Source organism: Molothrus ater, chromosome 31 (genome assembly GCF_012460135.2).
Source record: "Molothrus ater isolate BHLD 08-10-18 breed brown headed cowbird chromosome 31, BPBGC_Mater_1.1, whole genome shotgun sequence".
Classification (NCBI taxonomy): domain Eukaryota; kingdom Metazoa; phylum Chordata; class Aves; order Passeriformes; family Icteridae; genus Molothrus; species Molothrus ater.
In genome coordinates this window covers 1,247,319-1,270,587 of record NC_071658.1, presented here as the reverse complement: position 1 = coordinate 1,270,587, position 23,269 = coordinate 1,247,319, and the positions used below count along the sequence as shown (strand labels likewise).

The window sequence follows — 23,269 nt, the reverse complement described above, 5'->3', positions numbered from 1 at the left end:
TTCAATACAGCCTATAAGAATCATTACATTACCATACTGTGCTATATTTTAAACTTTAAAAACTCCTCTTTGTGCCCCTTCTGCCAAGCTGGCAGGCTCTGCTCTGACCCTTGGGCCTGTCTGCCAGCAGAGGGTGTTGTTCCATCAAAAGTGGATTTGATTTACCTTCAGCCCATCCACACCGTTGTTTTCCCGTTGTTCAGTAACTGAGGAATCTCAAAGCTTGCTTTCCTTTCCATCTCGCTTATAGTTTCCATATTCCCAAAATCTCTTGCCAGGCAATCATATTTGTAAGGCTTTCCTGTTCCATCCTCCCCAACACCCCAGAGCCGGCGCTGCTGCGGCCGTGGGGCAGAGCGGGTGCGAGAGGAGGCTCCGGGGCGGGAGGAAGGGGAGGGAGAGGGGAAGGGGAGGAGCAGGAACAGGAGGAGCACGAAGGGGAGCAGCCCGAGGAGCAGCACCAGCAGCCGCAGGGGAGGGAGCCCTGCGGGGCTCCACGGCGAGCTCGCATCCCGCATCGCCCCGCATCCCGCAGGTGAGCGCGGAGGGGGAGCGCGCCCCGAGTCCATCGCGGCAGCTCCGGGAGGGTTTTTTCGGCGGGGAGAGGGAGATTTTGCTGCGGTTTGGACCCTGCCGATTCCGGAGTTGTGAAAAGTGCATATTATGTGGTTTTGCGCAGATATTTTTTGACGCCGGCAAGGGGGGATTATTTACAGACGCGAGCGAGACGGGGCTGCTGTGGAAAGCGCTTCGAGCTGTTTTATTTTCCAGCATCACTCTCATTACGTGGTTATGACAATGGGAAGATGCCAGCAGCTCATATCCCAGGCAGCAGGCCAAAAAACTTAATGTTACAACTTACTTTATAAGCTTCTTGACCAATCACACCAAGCAAAAGCACATTGACAGTAGTTCTATCCAATTACCATAAGCACACGTACCTTTGGTTTAAACAATGCTTGCTTATTTCGAATACAATACCTGCTTGTAAGCCTTAAAACACAACGCACAGAGCTCCATTATTAAGCTTTAACCTTCCTAATATCTTGCTAGATAACCTTTCTGCAGCTTAGAGAGCTATTCAGACAAACGTTAAAACATTGGCCATTGTTCTATTTGCCCTTGCTTTTTCTACAGTTTAAATAATTTTTCTGCTGACTTAACTCCTGACTGCTGCTTTATCTCTACTCACAGTTCTGCTGTATCTGAGGCCTGCCTTTTGCAGCTTTCCCAAAACCCTCTAATTTTATGGATTCCCACAATTACCATATGTATTTTGATGTATTGATTAGTAGTGCTGTATTAACATTTTAGTGATAAATGTAGTCTTGTAATTAAAAGGTAACTTTTGTGCTTAAAATAAGATTTATGTCAGTGGGGTTTTTTTTAAAAGAAAGGAATGAGGCACTCGCACCAGATAGCAGCCACAGGACACCTAAATCTTTCAGAGAAAAAGAATTTATGGCCCTCTTATCATAAGAAACAAACTTCTTCCTGCCTCGAAGGCGCTGTTAGGATTAGAAGGAAGAAGTTGATGATGACCAGACAGAATCCTGTGTTTGAATGGAATTTATGCATCATGTATGAGGTGTATGAATATGCAACAGGTTATTGTTTTTAAGGGTTAATCCTTTGTTAACGTGGGTCCTTTTTTGGGCTCGTGCTGCCCAGAAAAAGGTACCGGGACGTCCGTAACTCTCTGCATTTGTTGTCTCGTATTGTCCTAATTCAAATTGTCCAAATTATTATTACTCTAATTGTATTACTATTTTTATAACCATTTCATTACTATTAAACTTTCAAAATTTTAAAAACAAGTGATTGGCGTTTTTCACAGGAGTCGAGTCCCAAATATGTTTTGGTGTCGCTGAGAGAGGTATTTTTGGTATAGCTGATGAGGGGATATTTTTGGATCTCTCAGGAGTGCAAAGGGCAGCAGGGGAAGCGCTGAGTGCCTGGAGTGGAGGGATGCTGGAGAAAGGGGACCCTGGAACACCTGATATAAAATTTCAATAGCCAATCTGAATTTTATTTCTATACCTTTTATTTTAAAGCAAGCAAGCAGCGCTGGGTGGCCGGGGAGTCACCGCTCCACTCACAGCACACACAGTTCAGTAAAGTGTATATACTGTTTTTAAGCCTACAAAGCATTTTCTAATGTGCTTGGTTAGTCCAAATCAGCAAAATATCAATAAGCTGAGAGCAATTTAATAATCTTTCCTGGTGGCCATTGATTCCTGTCCTTCTTGTGGTCGTCTGGAGGGAGGCCTTACACTGGTGTCTGCTACATGATTTTGTCAAGTGCATCAAGCTTTTTATTTTACATAAGCTTTTAACTGCTTTGTTGCAATATCTGTTAGCTTTACCCCAACTTCCTCTATTTTATTCTAAGCATCAGCCATCTTGCTACCTCATCTCTTATGCTCTACTATACTTCTTTGATTTTGGTGCTTTATTTGGCTGTTTGGTCAGAAAGTTTCAAAACCTTTCTTTGTGCCTATTTTGGACACAGCAGGTAGGAGCATTTGCTGATTCCATTGCCAATTGGCATGAATCACAAAAACAATTTCCACAGAATCAGGCGAGGATGAGCCCTGAGACCTCCAAAACCCCCTCAGCATGCCTGAGCAGGACCTGGGAGAGGAGGGGATGCCCAGGACCCAGGGGCCCCATCAGCAGCTCTGAGAAGAGGGACCCCCAAACCCCAAAGTCAGGACACTGGAAACAGGGAACTCCTGGGAGAGGTTTTTGGAATTCCTGATTTTTGGAGCTATTTCTGGCCACCAGACACCCGGTGACTTCTAGAGATGGACTTGGCCAGCGGGACCTTTGAAGCCAATGTCCTGGTTTAGGGCAATTTTGGGAGAAAAACCTCTAAAGATGTTTCCTGTAGAAGAGCAAAGTCAAGCGGCCCCTCCCTCATCTGGTTGTGGAAAAAGATTTCCTTGGAGAGAAGTGGAAAAAACTGTGTATTTAACAGGCAAAGCACTCACCAGCCCAAAAAAATGACCACTATTAAACAATAAAACCTCTTGCTGCTCCAAAAGAGATGACAAACTCACAAAGTCCCTCCGTGGGCTGTAGCTGGGCTCTTATCAGTCTCTTATCAGTCTCTTATCAGTCTCTCAGGTGCTGGAAATGCCGTGGCCCAGCCCTGGTGGGGCTCAGGTGTGAGCACCTGGTGCTCTTCTGGGTGTTCAGTCCAGAGCGGGTTTAGACAGGTCCAAAAAAAAGGAAAAACCAAAAACCACAGTCCAGGGAACTTCTCTGCCTCAGCGAGCTCAAACTAACTAAAAGCAAAGGAGGGCTCTGTCCTGCTGTCTGTCCATCTGCAGACAACAGAAGAGCAGGAATGTGGAGGAGTGAAAGAGGTTCTGAAAACAAACTCCGTGCTTCTTCTTCCTCCCTCTCTGCTCTCAGAACCAGTGTTAAAGGTGCAAAACTTATTTCAGACAAATGGGGATACGAGCATCATAAATTCATCCCTGGGACCCCCAAAAGACCCTCAGCCTGTGTAAGCAGAACCCAGGAGAGGGGGAATGCCCAGGACCCAGGGGTCCCCCAGCAGCTCTGAGAAGAGGGACCCCCAAACCCCAAAGTCAGGACTTGGGAGAGGTTTTTGGAATTCCTGATTTTTGGAGCTATTTCTGGCCACCAGACACCCGGTGACTTCTAGAGATGGACTTGGCCAGTGGGACCTTCGTAGCCAATGCACTCACATCTTGTTTTTTCCCTAAACCAGGATTTCCCATTCCCAAACCTCATCTGGATAGAGGAGAAGGCTGTGAGGAAGCCGAAGATGCCCCAAGACACCCAGACAGGTGAGGAGGAAGTCAGTGCCCCTTTCCCCCTCTCTCCTGCTCCATCTCCCAGCCCAGCACGGCCCCCGGCTGCAGGACAGCCCCACTGCTGATGCTGTCCAGCCAGGGATGCACTGGGGGGATCTCCTTCCCCTTCCCTGTGGCACGGAGGCAAATCCCATCCTCTCCTTGTCCTTCCTCCCCCAGGGAAGGAGCTGAGGATGGAGAGCAGGGAGGACAAATCCCCACAGCAGAACCTGGTGGCTGAGGCCGTTTGGAGCGGCTCCAGGGCACAGGAATCCAATGGGGAGGAAAAGCCTCGGAGAAAGAAAGAACAAACAGCACAAGAGAAAAATGCTGTGGCTGCAGAAGTCAAGAAACTGCAAGAACAACAAGAGGCAAGTTGTAAACTTCCAGGTTTCATGAAAGGACAATACTCAATTGGACAAATTACTCGGTTTTACAAATTAGATGATGAGCTGCAACATGACTTGGTCTGCAGAGTACCTGAGCTGTTTTTTGTGTTTGAGTTGGAAAGGAAGTGTATTTACACTTGTGAGCAAGGCAGGTCAGTGTGCTTTGGATGTCTTTGAATTTTTTAAGAAGTCACTTTGAATTTTATTTCTTTGCTGACACATGGGTCTTTATTTAGGATAGTAAGAAAAAAGAAGAAAATACAAAGCAGTTAGTTGAAAATCTAGAAGAGGCAAATAGCCAGCTAAGGCAAGTAAAAACAAATATTAATAACTGATATTGTGAAAGGAAGTAGACTCAAATAGTTAGTTCTGTTCAAATGCTGCTTTCTGGGATTTTTTGATTAATGTTTTTCTAGATTATATAGCTAAACAGAAACTATTCAGAATTGCTGTTGGCCAGGTAGAAATCTTCTCAGATTAGAAATACCAATTGCTGCAGGAACAGTGTTTGCCATCATTTTGTATTACATAGTAGGAGCTGTCTTGTTGTGCATTAGACATCTCAGGTGAGAGGGAAATGAAAATGGAAGGTGAAGGTCATGGATTAAATGTGACAAGGCAAAACTGGGTAAGAGTTACTCTCTGTATCACCAGTTCAATAGACAGGCAGCTCCCATGTTTCACAGCTGCATTGCAATAGTCCAGGTTAGGATGTATTTTCCTTGGCTTAGCTGGAACATCTTTTCCTACTTAAAAAAAGTATGGACAGTTCACAGATTGACTTACTGGGCATGTTGCTGCATTTTAAGAACATTTTCATTGAGCAGCTTATGAAGTTCCCATCAACATTAGCAGCTCTTTTTAGAAAATAAAAGAAGGGTTTATTAGAAGTACTGAAAATCAGTTAAAGGCAAGAAGGAAAGATTTACTAATGCTTGTTAATTTGGCACTTAGAAATGAACTGGAGTCTTTGAAGGAGAAAATGGCAAAGACAGGTGAAGAGGTGAGAAGTGCACTGGATGAAAGAGAAGAAAATGTATGTCATGTGTCATGCAAATATCTTACAGAACCTGTAGGCCAGCATTAAATGTAAAATCTGTGTTGGGATTTTTCTGCAAAGCTCTGCCTGGGGGATGTGATCTCTGCCAGAGGTTTCTTCTCTCTCAGCTGCTGCCAGCTGTGCCATTGTGTGTGCACGTGCTGAGCCCTGTTATTTCAAAAGACAAGCACAGTCACGGGGATGTTCACTCTTTGCTGCAAGTTTCATATTAAAGATTTGGTTGTTTTCAGGCCAACAGAGAACCTGCTTTTCTGATTTTTCATATACCCACACAGTGATGGATGGGCTCTGGATTAGCTTTTTATATGTAGTGTGAGTTTTAGCTTAAATAGATTCAAACATTTTTACTTTTCTTTCTGTTGGTTCAAAGCAACCTGGGGTTTTTAGCAAATTTCAGAATTTCATTGTAACAGTCAAAGATTTACAATTGTCATTTCAGGTAAAGAGTACTGAAAATGAAATTTCAAGAAAGGAAAAACCATTGAAGATTCTAGAAAATAATTGGGAAATTCATTTTTTCATGGATGTAGGGAACTTCCTACAAGTGTATTTTTAAATTGTGAAGATATTGGGGATTTTTTTCTTCTTTCTTAAGTCTCTAACAACTAAGGAACTGGTTCACTGCTATTATTTAACATCTTGTGGTACTTTATGGCTAAAACTCTGATTATTCTAACATGTCAGCTGGTGTTGCAGTCCCATTGGAACAAACCAGACTGGTGCAAGTGCAGGTTTGAGAACATTTACAGGAATTGCTCACATAGGGAGTCATTTGTAGAACTTACTAATGAATGTCTGAAATATCTCTTTCAGATGAACAATTTAAAGAAGCAGGTGGAAAATAAAACCAAATGCATTGAAGAGTTGCAGCAGGAGGTGGGTAGAGATTTTAATTTCACAATTACATAAACACATTATATTTTGGGTTGCCTTTTCAGCAGGTTTGTGTCTGCTGTGATATCTTTAGATCCACCTATGTAATTTAAAAATTCTCCTTTCTTATCCTAACCCTGAGCAAATTAGGGAGTCATCTCAGGAATCACTTGATTTGTTAAATGTGCCTTAATTTGAAAAGAGCAATTACAAAAATAATATCTTTAATAAACTTCATTTTTCATTTAGTGCATGGTGTTATTTTTGTACTTGTAATAAGTGTCTCAGTTACCACTTGTAGAAAATAATTCTGCACTGGCACAAACTGTAGTAACTTCACTGTAAAAATAAAGAACTTGTATTTTTTGTCATGACATCTTCACACCTTCTGTCAGCAGCATCTTAGTTGTAATTCCCATTCTGCACCTCATTTGTTATTCCCTGCTCTTGCTCAGGAGGAGCCTTTCTTAAGGTCATGAAGAAACAGTAATTATCACAGAAATTAGTTGAACATTCTTTTGTTTGAAGAATTGTTCTGGAACCTGAGCTGCACAACAGAGAGTTATTTGCCTGATGAAAGCTGGAATTTCTTGATGCAGTTAAACCATTACATAATTCTGTTTACTTATTAAGGTACAGTGCTTGTTTTGTTTTATTTCAACAGAATAAGGTGCTGCAAAAGAAACTTACTGCAGAAAGCAAGAAAAGCAATACTTATGAAGGGAAGGTAGGTTTAAATAACATCATGTAGAAGATGAGGTGAGTGTTTTTAAGCCCCACTGTAAGTAATGATAATACTTGTTCAATACGTTCTGAGCTGCTTTGGGATCTGGGATACAGACTTTGCAGGAATGAGCTCACAGTTTTTAGAAGATGCTTCCATTTTTAATCATTGGGCACTGACTGTTGGACATTTAAGAGATGGATTCACTTTGCAATTAATGATGTTTCTAATCTGTTCCTTTTTTTTTCTTTTGTTGATAGTGGACTGAACAGGGTTCAGCAACCTCATTGTAACAGAAAAGCATTTAAAAGACATATACATATATGTATATATATATTACTTTTTTAAGGCTGTTCTTTAAATGTGTTCTGCAGTGGCAATCCCTCTGATGGGAATATTGTGTCCAGCTTTGGGTACTGCACTTGAAGAAAAGTGGACTTTTTTGAGGATATTCATATGATAAACTTAAAAGGAAAAACTGTAATCAAAATGCACAGCTGGGAGAAAAATGTACCATAAAAGCTGTGCAAATCTGATACAGGTTTACAAGAGAGGGAATCAAATCTCCATCTGTATTTGTTTTTTTTCTGAGGCATTCACAGCATTTAGGGTGACTCCTTAGGGCAGTCTTCCCCACTGGGCTGTTGCCATTCTTTCTTTGAGTATTTTCCAACTCACTTCAGGCCAAAGTTCAACTCTTTATTAAAAAAAAAAGCTGAACTTTTAAATAGGAAACACTTTAATCATATACCTGAACAGTAACAGTGTGTTTGTGCTCAAAAACAAGAGGTAAGAAAAAATCATTAACACAGTAATTCCTAAACAAATAACAGCAGCAATTCTGCATTCTCAAAAGGTGAATAAATTGCAGATAGAGATGGAAAAGATGAACAAGCAACATAAGGAAGCAGTTGACATCTATCAAAAAGACATAGAAACAAGAAAAGTAAATGAAAATAAACTTCATGAAGAGGTGAGAGGTGTTAATTTTTACTGCAGTTTAATTTATTTTAAAATGTTTTTATGAAGCTTTATTGGCCAGAGTCCTTGCTCTTCCATTTCAGACATGAATGGAATTTGTGTATGCCTGTGAGCAAAGCTTTAGTACATGAGGTGCTCAGGCTGACGTATTTGAATATGACTTTGAAAATAAGAACTCCATTAAAACTTCTTGCTTTCAAGATATAGTTCCAAGAAATTCCACCCTTGGTATAAAGTCAGCATAGTTAAATTAGATTATAACTTCTCCCATATTAGTATTTTTCTGCCCACACTTTTTTTTTTTGATGGCAATGCTAAGAAATGTTAGGGCAGAGTGCTTGAAATGGCCTTTTGGTTTGAAGTGAACTTGCCTGCCATGGCTGTACCTTTGATCTTGCCCATTTTAACAATCTGCAGAAAAGATGAGGGATTTGAAAGGGATCTTAAAAGCAAATAAAGCCCAAGTGGGACTGCAAACTTTGCACCCACAGGGGAAAGAAGAAATTAAGATTTAAAAGAAATATATGGTTATGTTGATGAATGAAATGCAATTTATTACTGACAGGTAGAAAAGATGAGGTTGCTTTGTGATGAAACAGCAATGATACAGAGACAAACTGATGCCAGATGTCAGCACAAGATAACTGAGATGATGGCACTGATGGAAAAGCACAAGGGAAGAGATTTTCCTGCTTGCTGTGGTTTGCAGTGTGTGATACCATGTTAATGGCATGTTTATAACTTGTGATACCACGTTCATGACCTTTCCAAAGCAGAATCAGGCCTGAATCTGGGAAAAGGAAGCTGAACACATGCTGGACTTTGCATCATCTAAAATCAAATTCATTTGAAGATTTTCAAAAGATTCCTGTGGGCAGATAAATTCCATTCATCTAAACTTCTGGGATTTTTAGATTTTTTTCAATTCAGGCTTCCTTTGATACCATCTGAGTGCAATATTTTTCAGTATCAGTTTGGCTCTTTCTCTGAGATGACTTAGTGACTGTCAGCAGTTTAGCCTGACACATTTTAGTTTTCCTTTCTGTTCCTCTATTTTGCAATATCTTTAGCAGATACATTAATAAAGATGGCACAGCTGGCTCTTAGTGCTGTGCCCATATTGCTGCACAATCAAGCACTCTCTGCCAGCCCACAAAATAATACTTGAATTGAGCATTTTCTGTTTTACAGTTTCTGCAGAAGCATCAATGAATCTTTTCTTTCTGAATCTTAGAGCCTGGTTTGAAAAAAATGCTGTTTTAAGACTGGATAACTCTATAATTGTAACATTTAATCACATGTTTTGAGTTTGTTGTTGGTTTGGTTTTTTTAACCCAGAATGAATATGATAAAATGGTTGAAGAAAAAGATGCAGAGTTAAAAGTATATAAAATGAAACAGCAAAAGCAGTTCTCATCAGCAAGAGCACTGGTAAGGAGTACTTTCCAATGTTCAGTAATTCAGTGAAGGGGCTGATGTCCTTGTGTAGTGGTTTTATGCTGGCTAAGGGCCAGGCACACACAAAAAAAACATTCACTCATTTTTCTCTGCTGTAGTTGCGCAGAGGAGGGGAAAGAAAAATTCAATTTGAGATAAGGATTAGGAGAAAAAACACTTTGAAGGTAAAGCAGATTCAAACTTAAATAGCATCAAAAATTTATTATTAATAGAATTAAAAATGGGTAATGAGAATTAAAATAAACCTTTAAAACACCTTTTTTCCCAATCCCTCCCTCTTGCCCCCGACAGCACAGAGAGACAAAAGATGTGATCTTCAGTCAGTTTGTGACTTCTAAAACTCTTTTTTCAGTTTGCTTAGAGAGTTTCTTTTCCTGCTGTGCTCTGGGGTCTTTCCCACCAGAGACAGTTCTCTGGGAACTTTTCCAGTGTGGTTTTAATTTTTACCAGTAGCAGTCCCAGCCAAGCTGCTGCAGCAGATCTTATTCTGGGCACTAAAAACTCCAAATGTTTCTAAAAATGAATTGGAGTAGCAGTGTGTTGTGTGTGTTGCTCTTCCAGACAGTGTGTCATGCTCTGACTTCCCACTTGGAATAGGAAACTTTTGTTTTAAATATTTCGATTGTGCCCTCTCACCCCTGTTCTCCCAAGTGTTTTAAGGTCTTACCTTGAACATTTCTGATCAAGTTCCTGTTTCTTATAGTGCTTCAGTCTTTTTAAACAAGCTAAAGCAAAGCTTCAAGTACAGGGCTGAAAAGCAAATAGAATTCTCTTGTGTATCTAATGAGTGTCCCTGTTAATTACTGTCTCACTTGGGACTGTTTTCTTTTTTCTGGGCTGTGCATAGTTAACCCTGTCCTTTATTTAATGGTTTGTAGGAAAATGAGCTGTCATCTTTGAAAAGTGAACTGGCCTCCATTAGGGAACAACTGAAAGCAGAAATTGAAGAAAAGGTGGAGTTTTTTATTCACTGAGCAGTGGGGGTGAGAGGTGTGGCCTGGGCTTGTGCTGTGGGAGGAGTTGGATAAGAAATGAAACTGAACAGAAAAACAGGGACTTTTGAATGCTGGGGTTGTGCTAAATCTGGTCATATATTTGTGTGAGCTTTGTAACAGTCTGTGATTATAGATTATATATAAATTAACAACAAAACAAAACTCTCCTTTATTTTAGTTAATTTTAACTAGCTAAAGCAAAAAAGTTCCCTAAACTGTAGGGGTTTTTCAGTGACTTTTGAATGCCGAGGTTGTGCTAAACCTGGTCATATTTTGTGTGAGCTTTGTAACAGTCTGTGATTATAGACTGTGCTCTGTAATGACACCAAGAAGATTTTTAACAACTGAATTCAAAGAAATATTTCCTTGCTGTCACATAACTCTTTTGTAGGAGAATCTTGTAAAAGAGCACTCTCACAGTATGATTCCTGAAAGTGAAAAGAAAACACAGGTAACTTCAACTTTTTAATTGCTTTTAGAATTTGGTAGTGTTTATATGTGTAGAATCAATTGAAGTGCCATGATAATTTATTTGCATTCAACAAAGACACTGCAATGCTTTGACTCAAAACTTTGGATTCAAACTTTTTAAAACTAAATTTATGTTCCTGGGACTCCTAAACCTTGTTTAGATCTATACAGTGAATCTACTCATTAAAAAATAGAAAGTCTCAAATTATATTCCTAAAATAAAAAAGATTAAAAATAAAAAATATCTCCTTCAGTGCAGGAAGCCCTTGGGCAGTCCAACACTGAGTTTGTAACTCCTAACAGTGAATTTTTCTTGTTGCATTTTTCTGCCTGTATTTCTTACTTCTCTGTAGATGATTTTTTTCAATCTGCAGAAAAGATGAGGGATTTGAAAGGGATCTTAAAAGCAAATAAAGCCCAAGTGGGACTGCAAACTTTGCACCCACAGGGGAAAGAAGAAATTAAGATTTAAAAGAAATATATGGTTATGTTGATGAATGAAATGCAATTTATTACTGACAGGTAGAAAAGATGAGGTTGCTTTGTGATGAAACAGCAATGATACAGAGACAAACTGATGCCAGATGTCAGCACAAGATAACTGAGATGATGGCACTGGTGGAAAAGCACAAGGGAAGAGATTTTCCTGCTTGCTGTGGTTTGCAGTGTGTGATACCATGTTAATGGCATGTTTATAACTTGTGATACCACGTTCATGACCTTTCCAAAGCAGAATCAGGCCTGAATCTGGGAAAAGGAAGCCGAACCCATGCTGGACTTTGCATCATCTAAAATCAAATTCATTTGAAGATTTTCAAAAGATTCCTATGGGCAGATAAATTCCATTCATCTAAACTTCTGGGATTTTTAGATGTTTTTCAATTCAGGCTTCCTTTGATACCATCTGAGTGCAATATTTTTCAGTATCAGTTTGGCTCTTTCTCTGAGATGACTTAGTGACTGTCAGCAGTTTAGCCTGACACATTTTAGTTTTCCTTTTTGTTCCTCTATTTTGCAATATCTTTAGCAGATACATTAATAAAGATGGCACAGCTGGCTCTTAGTGCTGCGCCCATATTGCTGCACAGAAATCAAGCACTCTCTGCCAGCCCACAAAATAATACTTGAATTGAGCATTTTCTGTTTTACAGTTTCTGCAGAAGCATCAATGAATCTTTTCTTTCTGAATCTTAGAGCCTGGTTTGAAAAAATGATGTTTTAAGACTGGATAACTCTATAATTGTAACATTTAATCACATGTTTTGAGTTTGTTGTTGGTTTGGTTTTTTTAACCCAGAATGAATATGATAAAATGGTTGAAGAAAAAGATGCAGAGTTAAAAGTATATAAAATGAAACAGCAAAAGCAGTTCTCATCAGCAAGAGCACTGGTAAGGAGTACTTTCCAATGTTCAGTAATTCAGTGAAGGGGCTGATGTCCTTGTGTAGTGGTTTTATGCTGGCTAAGGGCCAGGCACACACAAAAAAAACATTCACTCATTTTTCTCTGCTGTAGTTGAGCAGAGGAGGGGAAAGAAAAATTCAAGTTGAGATAAGGATTAGGAGAAAAACACTTTGAAGGTAAAGCAGATTCAAACTTAAATAGCATCAAAAATTTATTATTAATAGAATTAAAAATGGGTAATGAGAATTAAAATAAACCTTTAAAACACCTTTTTTCCCAGTCCCTCCCTCTTGCCCACCAACAGCACAGAGAGACAAAAGATGTGATCTTCAGTCAGTTTGTGACTTCTAAAACTCTTTTTTCAGTTTGCTTAGAGAGTTTCTTTTTCCTGCTGTGCTCTGGGGTCTTTCCCACCAGAGACAGTTCTCTGGGAACTTTTCCAGTGTGGTTTTAATTTTTACCAGTAGCAGTCCCAGCCAAGCTGCTGCAGCAGATCTTATTCTGGGCACTAAAAACTCCAAATGTTTCTAAAAATGAATTGGAGTAGCAGTGTGTTTGTGTCTGCTCTTCCAGACAGTGTGTCATGCTCTGACTTCCCACTTGGAATAGGAAACTTTTGTTTTAAATATTTCGATTGTGCCCTCTCACCCCTGTTCTCCCAAGTGTTTTAAGGTCTTACCTTGAACATTTCTGATCAAGTTCCTGTTTCTTATAGTGCTTCAGTCTTTTTAAACAAGCTAAAGCAAAGCTTCAAGTACAGGGCTGAAAAGCAAATAGAATTCTCTTGTGTATCTAATGAGTGTCCCTGTTAATTACTGTCTCACTTGGGACTGTTTTCTTTTTTCTGGGCTGTGCATAGTTAACCCTGTCCTTTATTTAATGGTTTGTAGGAAAATGAGCTGTCATCTTTGAAAAGTGAACTGGCCTCCCTTAAGGAACAACTGAAAGCAGAAATTGAAGAAAAGGTGGAGTTTTTTATTCACTGAGCAGTGGGGGTGAGAGGTGTGGCCTGGGCTTGTGCTGTGGGAGGAGTTGGATAAGAAATGAAACTGAACAGAAAAACAGGGACTTTTGAATGCTGGGGTTGTGCTAAATCTGGTCATATATTTGTGTGAGCTTTGTAACAGTCTGTGATTATAGACTGTGCTCTGTAATGACACCAAGAAGATTTTTAACAACTGAATTCAAAGAAATATTTCCTTGCTGTCACATAACTCTTTTGTAGGAGAATCTTGTAAAAGAGCACTCTCACAGTATGATTCTTGAAAGTGAAAAGAAACACAAGGTAACTTCAACTTTTTAATTGCTTTTAGAATTTGGTAGTGTTTATATGTGTAGAATCAATTGAAGTGCCATGATAATTTATTTGCATTCAACAAAAGACATTGGATGCTTTGGACTTCAAACTTTTTAAAGAAAATAAAAATGTATGTTCCTGGGACTCCTAAACCTTGTTTAGATCTATACAGTGAATCTACTCATGGAAAAATAGAAAGTCTCCAAATTATATTCCTAAAATAAAAAAGATAAAAATAAAAAATATCTCCTTCAGTGCAGGAAGCCCCTTGGGCAGTCCAACACTGAAGTTTTGTAACTCCTAACAGTGAATTTTTCTTGTTGCATTTTTCTGCCTGTATTTCTTACTTCTCTGTAGATGATTTTTTTCCCCTGGGATAAGAAGGGATTTTAAAGGGTCCTACCATTCCATGGAGATATTGGACAGCAGTTTCTGGAAGGGCTCCCACTGTGTAATTTTTCTTGCTCAGTTGTTGATTTTTTTATGTCTCTGGAATTTTTTTACTCAGTCTTAAACGTGTCCATTTGTAAAGGCACTTTTCCTCTATGGAAGAGAACAAAGCTGATCTAGCTGTAAAAATGGTCAAAGTATCAAAGTAGTCCTGACTGCAGAACTTACCCTTCTTCCCTGTCAGGAGTTCACTTGTGGGTTTCATATTGGAGCAATGGAATCCAGCACCACTTTGATGTTTTCTGTCTAAAAAAGGACTGCACTGGACCATTCAATGCTTCTCAGTTTAACTTCTCGTGAAAAGACTATTTTAAGTAACACCAATCTTGATATAGCTATCAATCTTTCTCTGAAAGCCTTTCCCTGCAGTTTTGTTTGTTCCCATTTTCTTTGATGTTTGATATGGTCCACATGTAGTGGCTACAGTTCAGAATACCCTGAATTTCTGCAGATAAGCATGAAGAACTGAAATACAATGTGCCATGAAACTCAGCTCTTCCATAGCTTCCCCTTCATTCTCCTCATTTGGCAACAAAAATAATATAAAAAATGCTATTTCCACCCCACCCCACTTTGTTTGGGTCATTGCTTCATGTTTGGATGGAAAGAGAAGAGTTCCACCATTTCTCTCAGGTGAATTCTTGGACACTCAGACTGTAAACTGGCTTCTGAGTTGGGCTTTAGATTCCATTCTTACCCCATAAAATAAAATCTAAAAATAGAAACGTTTTCTTTCCCAGACATATGCTATAAAGACTCCTCCAATGGATAAGATGCACAGTGGAAGAAGCACAAACCTGCCTTCAGAGCAGAGCAGCAGTTTGCAATTTAACAGAGTAATAACACTTTACAGTATTTAACTTAGCTGATAACTTAGATTGAAAGTAACAACTTAGCAACTTAAAACAACTCTTAGCAGCAGTTAATTTCACTTAGACCTTGTGATTGAACCTTCCCTACAGGCCTGACTGACTCAGCTATCCAAGGCACTCCAAGCCCTCAGAGAGCAGCATTTCTGCCACATTTCCCCAGCACAGGCACTCCTGTGTGCACACAGACACAAAGAGTCAGTGCAAGGCACCTGTGAGCAATTCCCCTGAGGGCAAGGAATGCTCACTGATGATGCTTTGGCATCTCCCCAGCTGGCAAAGGGTTGAGCCTGGAGGAGTGGGGGGATCGGCCCAGGCTCTGTGCTTGTTCAGGATCCCCGAGTGCAGCAAACGGGAGAGTTCCCGGCTGGGAGAGGCCCCGCTCAGAGGGAGTCGCTGGCCCAGGAGAGCTCCAAGGGCTCCTTTTGGAGCGCTGTTTGCAGGGCCCCAAGAGAGGGGCTTCAGTCCCAGCAATGGCTCATCCTGGCCGCACTGGGCACCAACAGCTTTCTTTGGCAGGGTGAGAACAGGGATCTTGTGCCACTGAGGGAACAAAACCAGTTCCCAGGGCTGCTGCTAAAGGAACCAGGAGCTGGTTGGGCAGCAGCAGTGCCTGGAGCAGACAGTGTTTGTGATGAGCTGCAGAGGAGCTGAGCCCAGGGGCTGTTGGCCAAGGCCGAGGCCCAAGGAGCATTTCTCAGCTGGCAGGGCGGCCTGAGAAGGGCAGGGGAGGATAATTCACCCTCTCAGTGTGCTCCCAGCTGCTCCCAGTATTTCCATGTCCCTGCTCCAAGTGCTGCTCCCAGCCCTGATCCGTGGGGATGGGAATGTCCCACTCCCTTGCTGGGGCAGGGTCACACCTGAGCCAGGTGTGCAGGGCAGGACCTTGCCCTGACCCAAGCACTGTCCCACCTGCAGGATCTGCTTTCCATTGGCCTCTTCCTCCTGCAGCCCCGAGCCCAGCTTGGTGCTGAACAAAGGGGCTGGGCCAGGGTCATCCCCCAGCAGGGGCTCCTCACCCCCTCTGCCCCCTCCCCAAATTCCCTCTGGGGGAGCAGGAGCCCTGAGGGGAGGGACAAGGGGGTGACACCGGCATGGGGGGGTCACACACGGCCCCTGGGGATCCTCCCTCACTCCCATGGTACCAGGAAGACAAACCCCTACATGGAGCCCCTGTCCCCCAGCAGCACCTTGTGGGCTGGGTCTGGGGGCAGCTCTGGGGGTCTGGGGGGTCATGGCTGCCCTAAAACCCCCTCCCAGCCCCACAGCCACTCCAGCTCCATCAAACCACCCCACAGATCCCTGCTGCCCCCCACACCCCAAATCACTCTGTGCAATAGAAAAGGCCCCGAGATCCATCAAAACGCTCCTGGCAATCCCAAAGGTTCCCTCCCTGGGCTCCCCAGGTGGGTGTCAGAGGGGCTCCAGGGGTGCCGCCTGTGCGGGGTCCCTGTTTCAGGGCCCAGGGTACCCAAGGGTCTCCCTCGTCCATGGTCCCAACATCTCCAGGCTGCCGGGGTTCCCCCTATCCGGGCTCCCCGTCCAGGCTCCCGGGTCCCCCTTATGGGGATGTCCGACCCCGCAGGCTGCAGAGGCTCCCCCAGCTCCGGTGCCGCCCTCTCCGCTCTCCCAGCCCCCAGCGCGCCGGTCCCGGGCGATCCCCCCGTGGCTCCGGGCTGAGGATGCAGCGCCTGCCCCGGGCAGCCCAACCCCCCCAGGGAGGGTCCCACGCACCCCGGCCCAGCACTGGGGCTCTGCCGGCACCAACACCGGGACCCCCAAAATTCTGCCGGGCCGGAGCCGCCGAGGGGCGCCCGGCCCTTGGCCCTGGTGTAGATACATATTGCAATATTGGCTTTGTGCAAATGTTAACATGGATTTTATATGGGTGGCCTTAAAATAACTTTGTTATAAAGATACAGTTTTGATTTCTGTTGTTAATTATAAGCTTAGACATAACAGTGAAATAGCTGATATAAGTGTGCTTGTGTTACAATGCCTGCTTGGCTGGGATAACATCCAATGAACATGGGATGAAGACACCTGGTACAGATGCGCCAGCCATCAGCACTCACCGTCTGAAGGCAATGTGGGCAGCGGCCAAAACTGAAGATGATGATAAAAAAGGACCAAAACCACAACCAAGGAATACACGTGCTCTAAAAAGGTGGAACCGAGGAGGAGCCACGCTAAACAGTTCTTGGAATATGGAAACCAATTTGGGAAAAAAGTTTACTATGCATGAGGGTCTATGAATATGCAACAGGCTGATGGAAGGAAAAGGTATTTAAGGGATATCCCGAAGATAACAGGGTGGTCTTGGTTCAGTGCCAAGTTGCACCCAGCCGTAATAACCTTTGCTCCATGGACCTTGTCTCCTCTTGTCCTTTATTAAACTCTTTGAATTTTCACAGGAGAGTGAACGTGTTTCTCAGAGCCCCGAGCAGAGAGCTCTGCCCGGGGGCTCCGGGCAAAGGCGGCGGCGCTCGGCAGCGGCCCCAGCCCGCCCAGCCCGGGGAATTGCCCCGCACCGGGACAAAATCCTGCCCTGAAGGAGCCCTTGGAACGCCCGCCCGCGGCTCCTCCGTGCCCCAAAGCTGCCGGTGCTGCCCCGGTGCTGCCGCAGCTGCGGCTCTGGAGCAGGGAGGCTCTGCGGGACCCCGGGCTGGGCCCCCTCCCAGCCGTGCCCGCCCCGGGGCTGATGCTCGGCCCGGGCTCTCTCGCTGCTCCGGCTCCCGCACAGCCCCGCTGTGAGCGGGCACCGAGCGCCCGGCGCCGCAGGGCCCCGAGCCCCTGCCCGGCCCAGGGTCAGTGTCCATCGCTCCGGCCACTGCCCGGCCCCGGCACAACCTGCAGCTCCCAGCGCAGCTCCCTCCAGCCGGGCACTGCGGGCTCCCAGCCGGGCACAACATTCCGTTCATGGCATCTCTGGTGTCTCTGCTCACACGGGCACAGCCAGCTGCTGCTGAGGCAATCCCAGCTCCCGCTGAAGGCTTCCCACACAAACTGCTGCCTTCAGCTCTCACACACCATCAAGGAATCCAAGAGCAAAGCTGAAATCTGATTAGAGAATCTTGCAAAATCACATCCCAGAACATTCTGTTATAAAATCACAAATGTTAACAGAAGCTGAGAAAGTCAACAACCTTAGAAAACAAGCTTCCAGCACTGGGACTAGAAGAGCTCAGGCAATGCATTTGATTGGAACGAGCCCTCTCTTTCTGACATGTGAGCAATGCCGTGGAATTTCCCAAACCAGGGAAATAGGGAGCCCTGGCAGCAGCAGCTTCACACACAGCAATGACACAGAACAGGGCAGGGCAAGAGGCTGACAAAATTATAACTTCTACTTGCAATTAAGAACTTTTCTTTCGAGTTCTACTATAGCCACTATTTATAGAGTCAAAAATACTAAAAATATTAGTAGTCATAAAAATAATAACTTAATAGCAATAATAGTGACAATAGCAAAAAGAAGAATTAATAATGGTAATAAAAACCCTACCATGCTTATACTTGGTTTGCATGGCCAGGTTTTGGTAAGGGGGAGCTCGAGGAGCACCTTCTGTGAGAGGCTGCTGGAAGCAGCTGCTCCTCTGTGTCCCACAGAGTCAAGTCCAGCCAGCTCCAGGATGCACCGGCCGCTGGCCAAGGCTGGGCCAGTTGGAAATGGTGGTAACACCTTTGGGACAAGAGATTTAGGAAAATGGGTGATGGTGTAGGTGTAACTGTGAGCAGGGAAGAGCAGGGTGAGAACCGGTGAGAGGAACAACTCTGCACACCCCAGGGCAGGGCAGGAGGAGGGGCAGGAGCTGCTCCAGGGGCTGGAGCTGATTGCCCTGAGATTCCCTGGGCAGCCCCTGGGGAGGCAGCTGGGCCCCTGCAGCCCATGGAGGGCCCGGAGAGCAGAGATGCACCTGCAGCGCCTGGAGGAGCCCGTGCTGGAGCAGGGGGTGCCTGAGCAGGGGCTGGGACCCCATGAGAAACCTGTGCTGGAGCAGGGACCCAGCAGGGACCTGCAAAACTGTGGAGAGAGGAGCCCACGCTGGAGCAGGGTCCTGGCAGGACTTGTGAGCCCCTGGGAGAGTGAGGCAGCTGCAGCAGTTTGTGAAGAGCTGCTGTCCGTGAGATGAACTCACCCTGCAGAAGTTCATGGAGAAGTGTCTCAGGAGGGACCCCTGGCACAGCAGGGGAACGACTCCTCTCCCCGAGCAGCAGAGAAACAACGGGTGATGAACGGAGCAGAGCCCCCAGTGCCTGTCTGCCTGCACCACTGCGGGAGGAGCAGAGCTGGGAAGGAGGGAGGAACAGGCAGAAGGTGTTTGTGAAGCTTTATTTTACTTCTCACTATCCTGCCCTGATCTGGATAGAAATAAATTCAATTAATACCTGTAATTTCAAAAATGTTTTGCTTAAGATGGCATTTGCTGAATGATCTGTCCCAGTCCTTAACTCAAGCCATGAAGCCTTCATTCTGTTTTTCCTCCAGTCCATCTCTGGAGGGGAGTGAGAGAGCAGCTTTGGTGGGTGCCTGGCATCCAGGCAGGGCCAAATGGCTACATGTTTCTCTTTTCTTTTTAATTTTTTTCCTTTCCTTTCCTTTCCTTTCCTTTCCTTTCCTTTCCTTTCCTTTCCTTTCCTTTCCTTTCCTTTCCTTTCCTTTCCTTTCCTTTCCTTTCCTTTCCTTTCCTTTCCTTTCCTTTCCTTTCCTTTCCTTTCCTTTCCTTTCCTTTCCTTTCCCTTTCCCTTTCCTTTTTCCTTTTTCCTTTTTCTCTCTCATTCTTTCTTTCCTGTTCTTTTGTTCTTTCCAGAGGTCACAGTGCAGAGGTTGAGTGGGGCTTTGATGGAGGGAGTGGAGGTGGCAGGGAGTAGCGGGGACAGGAGGCACAGGGCTGTGGCACAGGCACCCGAGGGGCCCGGGCAGCTGGCAGGGGGCAAGGCCTGTCCCCCTGGGCCAGCAGCAGCCCCGTGCCCTGCCCAAGGCACTGCCAGCAGGGGCTGGGCCCCAGAGGCAGGGGCAGAGCCCAGCCCCGGGGGCGGCGTTTGTGCCCCGAGCCCCGTCCAGCCCAGCCTGCCCCGAGTGCGCAGTGAGCGCTGGCACGGCTGCCCTGGACAGCGTGACCTGCTGGGGACACTGAGAGCTGCCCCGCTGTGACCCTGCCCTGGGCACTGCACAGGCACCAACCCAACCCCAGCCAGCAGCACCCCTGGGCATGGCCCAGGCACTGGAGAGCATCACAGCCAGCCCTGCTGCTGCTGGGGATGTCCCAGGCACCAGAGCCCATCCCAGCCCTGCTGCTGCTGGGGATGTCCCAGGCACCAGAGCCCATCCCAGCCCTGCTGCTGCTGGGGATGTCCCAGGCACCAGAGCCCATCCCAGCCCCGCTGCTGCTGGGGATGTCCCAGGCACCAGAGCCCATCCCAGCCCTGTTCCTGGGATGTCACAGCCCCTACAAGTGTACCGGGTGTGGGAAGAGCTTCTCCCAGAGGTCAGCCTTGACCCAACACCAACGCAGCCAGCACTGAGGGAAGCCCTGCCAGTGCCCCCAGTGTGGGAAGAGCTCCGTGCGCTGCTCCAGCTCCATCCCCACGGGAGGATCCGCGCTGGATGATCCCCAGTGACCCTGGTGGGGAGAGCCCCGGTGATCCGTGGTGCCGGTGATCCCTGGTGTGAAGACACCTGGCTGGGGGCTCCACATCCTCCTGGCTCCTCATGGCCTGGGTCTTCTTTTCACATTTCTTCATTCTTTCAAAACACTCAAAACCTGGGTAAAAGTAAAGATGTTGAACTAAGATGGGGCTAGAGAAGTGGGGGGCTGTTCCAGAGGTGTGGGGGATGCTGGGTCCGAGGGAGCTGAGAGTTCCCGGGAAGGACTTGGGGGTTGCTCAGGGCTTTGGGGACACGAGGCCGAGCGGCTCCGGGTGCTTTGGAAGATGCTGGTGGAGATTCTGGGGCTGCTGATCAAGGACCTCCCGGCCTGGAACTGTCCCTGTGTCCCCTTGTCCTGCTTCCTGGTGTCCCCTGTAGCAGATACCCCCCTCCCTGCTGTCACTCCCCTTTCCTCCGCCCATTCCCGTGTCACCCCACTCCCAGTCCTGTCCTGCTCCATTCCCAGTATGGACCCCATTCCCTGTCCCCATTCCCCATTCCCTGTCCCCATCCCCCATTCCCATTCCTCATTCCCATTCCCTGTCCCCATTCCCCATTCCCTGTCCCCATCCCCCATTCCCATTCCCTGTCCCCATTCCCATTCCTCATTCCCATTCCCTGTCCCCTGTCCCCATTCCCCATTCCCATTCCCGGTCCCCATTCCCATTCCCATTCCCTGTCCCCATTCCCATTCCTCATTCCCATTCCCTGTCCCCATTCCCATTCCCTGTCCTCATTCCCATTCCCTGTCCCCTCTCCCCGGACGCCGCCGCCATCGTTCCGGCTCCCCTCGGCCCTCACGTGACCGCGCAAACCCCGCGCTGCTCCCGCCCACCAATCCCAGCGCGCGATCGCTCCCAGATTTGCATAACCACGCCCTCAGCTTCGGCCCCGCCCCCGCCGGCTGCAGCCGCGTCCGGGCGCTGTTTGCTCCCAGTTCCCTCCCAGTGCTCCCAGTAAGAGCGGGACCGGCAGAGAGAGCGCTCCCAGTTCCCGCCTGCTGCTCTCACCATCGTTCCCAGTGCTCCCAGTAAGAGCGGGATCGGCAGGGAGAGCGCTCCCAGTTCCCGCCTGCTGCTCTCACCATCGTTCCCAGTGCTCCCAGTCAGAGCGGGACCGGCAGGGAGAGCGCTCCCAGTTCCCGCCCGCTGCTCTCACCATCGTTCCCAGTGCTCCCAGTATCGCTCCCAGTGCCGGGCGTGGCGGGGCCGCTTTGGAACCCCCCCAGGGCAAAGCGCGGCTGCTTTTGGGTGCCGGCACTGCCCGGGCCGGGCTGGGAGCGGAGGAGGAGCGGGAGGGAGAGGAGGGACAGAGGAGGAGGAAAAGGAAAGGGAAAGAGAGAGAGAGGAGCGGGAAGAAGAGGAAGAGCAGGGCCAGAGGAGGAGGAAGAGGAGCAGCGGGAGGAGGAACCGCAACACCAACCCCACGTGGTTCCCCCGCTCGGGCCGTGGCTGCCCCGGTTCCGCCCCCTCCGGAAGCCGCAGGTGAGCGGGGAGGGGGAGTCGCCCCAAATCCATGGCGGAGAGGGGCGATCCCGGTGCAGAGGGAGCCCCGGCAGCCTGGAGGGGTGGGGGAGGCTGGGGATGAGCGGGGTCCGGGCGCCCCGAGGCTGAAAGGGGCGCTGGCTTCTCCAGCTGCACTTGGGCACCGGGACCATCAAACCCGACATGCTCAGCCCTTGTTTTGCCCCCCAAACCAGGATTTCCCATTCCCAAACCTTGGCCAGGTGGAGGAGGAGGTTCTTCCCACCCACCCAAGCACGTGGATGCTCTTCTGGCAGGGACCCATAAATCCTTTTGGTTTTGCCTTCAAACACAAAGGTTTCTGTTCATACCTTTGAAAGCCCTGAAATTGGGGTAAAAATCAAGACATTGAACTAAGGCTTGGATGGGCACACGTGGGGACACAGCCCTGGGTGGGGACCTGAGTTGGAAGTGGCCATGGACAGGGACATGGGGGGACACAGCCACGGATGGTGACATGGGAGGACATGAGCATGGATGGGGACACGAACTGGGACAGCATCAAGGCCACCACCTGTGTCACCACAGTGCCACCAGCACCTTCATCTCAGCCATAGCGCTGCCTGATGCAGTTCCTGCCACCACATCCCCCCTGCCACCATTGTGGTGTCCCAGCTGAATGTCACCACCCACCAGAGCAGGATGGGAACCTGTTCAGCTGGTGACAAGTGGCCCAGGAGAGAGTGACAGCCACCAGGGTGTCCCAGGGCCACTGCGCTCAGGGGACCCTGACCGCCCCTGGGGACAGGGCAAGGGTCAGTGTCACCCACAGGGGCCATGTGGGCCCATGCTGGGTGTCACTGGAGGTGTCCTGGTGGCAGCGTCCCCACAGGTGTGGTGACATTGTCCCCTGGTGTGTGTCCTGGTGGCATCGTGTCCCTTACATGTTGATGACCCAAGTTACATCATCCTTGTTCTCCTCCCCATTTCTAGAATGTTCCCCACTCCCGCTTTCCTATTGGTTCCCGTTCCCTGCAGCTCCTCCCCTGAATCCCAGTTGGTTGTTGCCCTTTTGTCCCGCCTTTGCACCACCCTTGTTCCCTCTGCCCATTGGCCCTCAGGCCCAAAGTGCGCTGGTGTTTGCAGGGGTCCCAGGACGAGGGAAGAGACGAGAATCTTGACTCCATGTTGCAGAAGGCTGATTTATTATTTATGATATATATTATCTTAAAAGAAAATGATATATTAAAACTATACTAAAAGAATTGAAGAGAGGATTTCATCAGAAGGCAAGCAGGGAATAGAAAAGAATGATGACAAAAGCTCATGACTCTCCGAGAGTCCGAGCCAGCTGACTG

At 46.7% G+C, this 23,269-nt stretch overlaps 2 protein-coding genes and 2 long non-coding RNA genes across 11 annotated transcripts in view; 2 read left to right on the top strand and 2 right to left on the bottom strand.

The window, feature by feature from the left end:
* Window positions 1-455, bottom strand: part of LOC118700569 (nucleoporin NUP35-like) — a 183,174-nt gene extending 182,719 nt beyond the window's left edge. Inside the window, exon 1 of the mRNA XM_036405138.2 lies at window positions 166-455. The gene's annotated coding sequence lies outside the window, so the exon portion shown is untranslated. The remainder of the gene's footprint in view (window positions 1-165) is intronic.
* On the top strand, window positions 415-10,776 carry LOC118700563 (synaptonemal complex protein 1-like). The gene is made up of 9 exons (XM_054518024.1): window positions 415-535; window positions 3,743-3,821; window positions 4,008-4,198; window positions 6,090-6,152; window positions 6,814-6,876; window positions 7,730-7,846; window positions 9,193-9,285; window positions 10,191-10,265; window positions 10,699-10,776. The coding sequence occupies exons 2-9, from the start codon at window positions 3,800-3,802 to the stop codon at window positions 10,774-10,776; spliced, it is 702 nt and encodes a 233-aa protein (XP_054373999.1). The 5' UTR covers window positions 415-535; window positions 3,743-3,799.
* Window positions 10,777-11,149: 373 nt separating this feature from the next.
* On the top strand, window positions 11,150-17,209 carry LOC118700574 (uncharacterized). Of its 3 annotated transcripts, none has more exons than XR_008508996.1 (3): window positions 11,150-12,168; window positions 13,073-13,147; window positions 13,408-17,209. It is a non-coding gene; the product is annotated as an uncharacterized LOC118700574 (long non-coding RNA). The 3 variants fall into 3 exon arrangements; XR_008508998.1 differs by having other exon boundaries at window positions 11,150-13,147; window positions 13,408-13,467; window positions 14,114-17,209; XR_008508997.1 differs by having other exon boundaries at window positions 11,150-13,147.
* LOC118700575 (uncharacterized) lies at window positions 17,168-20,948 on the bottom strand. 6 transcript variants are annotated; one of them, XR_004982290.2, is made up of 4 exons: window positions 20,261-20,948; window positions 19,188-19,294; window positions 18,716-19,088; window positions 17,168-18,480 (listed from the first exon to the last, which is right to left on the bottom strand). It is a non-coding gene; the product is annotated as an uncharacterized LOC118700575 (long non-coding RNA). The 6 variants fall into 6 exon arrangements; XR_008509000.1 differs by lacking the exon at window positions 20,261-20,948 and having other exon boundaries at window positions 17,168-17,858; window positions 18,304-18,480; window positions 19,188-20,106; XR_008509001.1 differs by lacking the exon at window positions 20,261-20,948 and having other exon boundaries at window positions 18,716-18,822; window positions 18,938-19,088; window positions 19,188-20,105.
* Window positions 20,949-23,269: the final 2,321 nt, after the last annotated feature.

What these genes read in the sequence shown, in the direction of transcription:
- LOC118700563 (XM_054518024.1), top strand. Translation starts at nt 3,800, where the DNA reads ATGCCCCAAGACACCCAGACAG. An exon ending in TTGAAGAGTTGCAGCAGGAG is followed by an intron (nt 6,153 to 6,813) that starts GTGGGTAGAGAT and finishes TTATTTCAACAG; the next exon opens with AATAAGGTGCTGCAAAAGAA. An exon ending in GCAATACTTATGAAGGGAAG is followed by an intron (nt 6,877 to 7,729) that starts GTAGGTTTAAAT and finishes CATTCTCAAAAG; the next exon opens with GTGAATAAATTGCAGATAGA.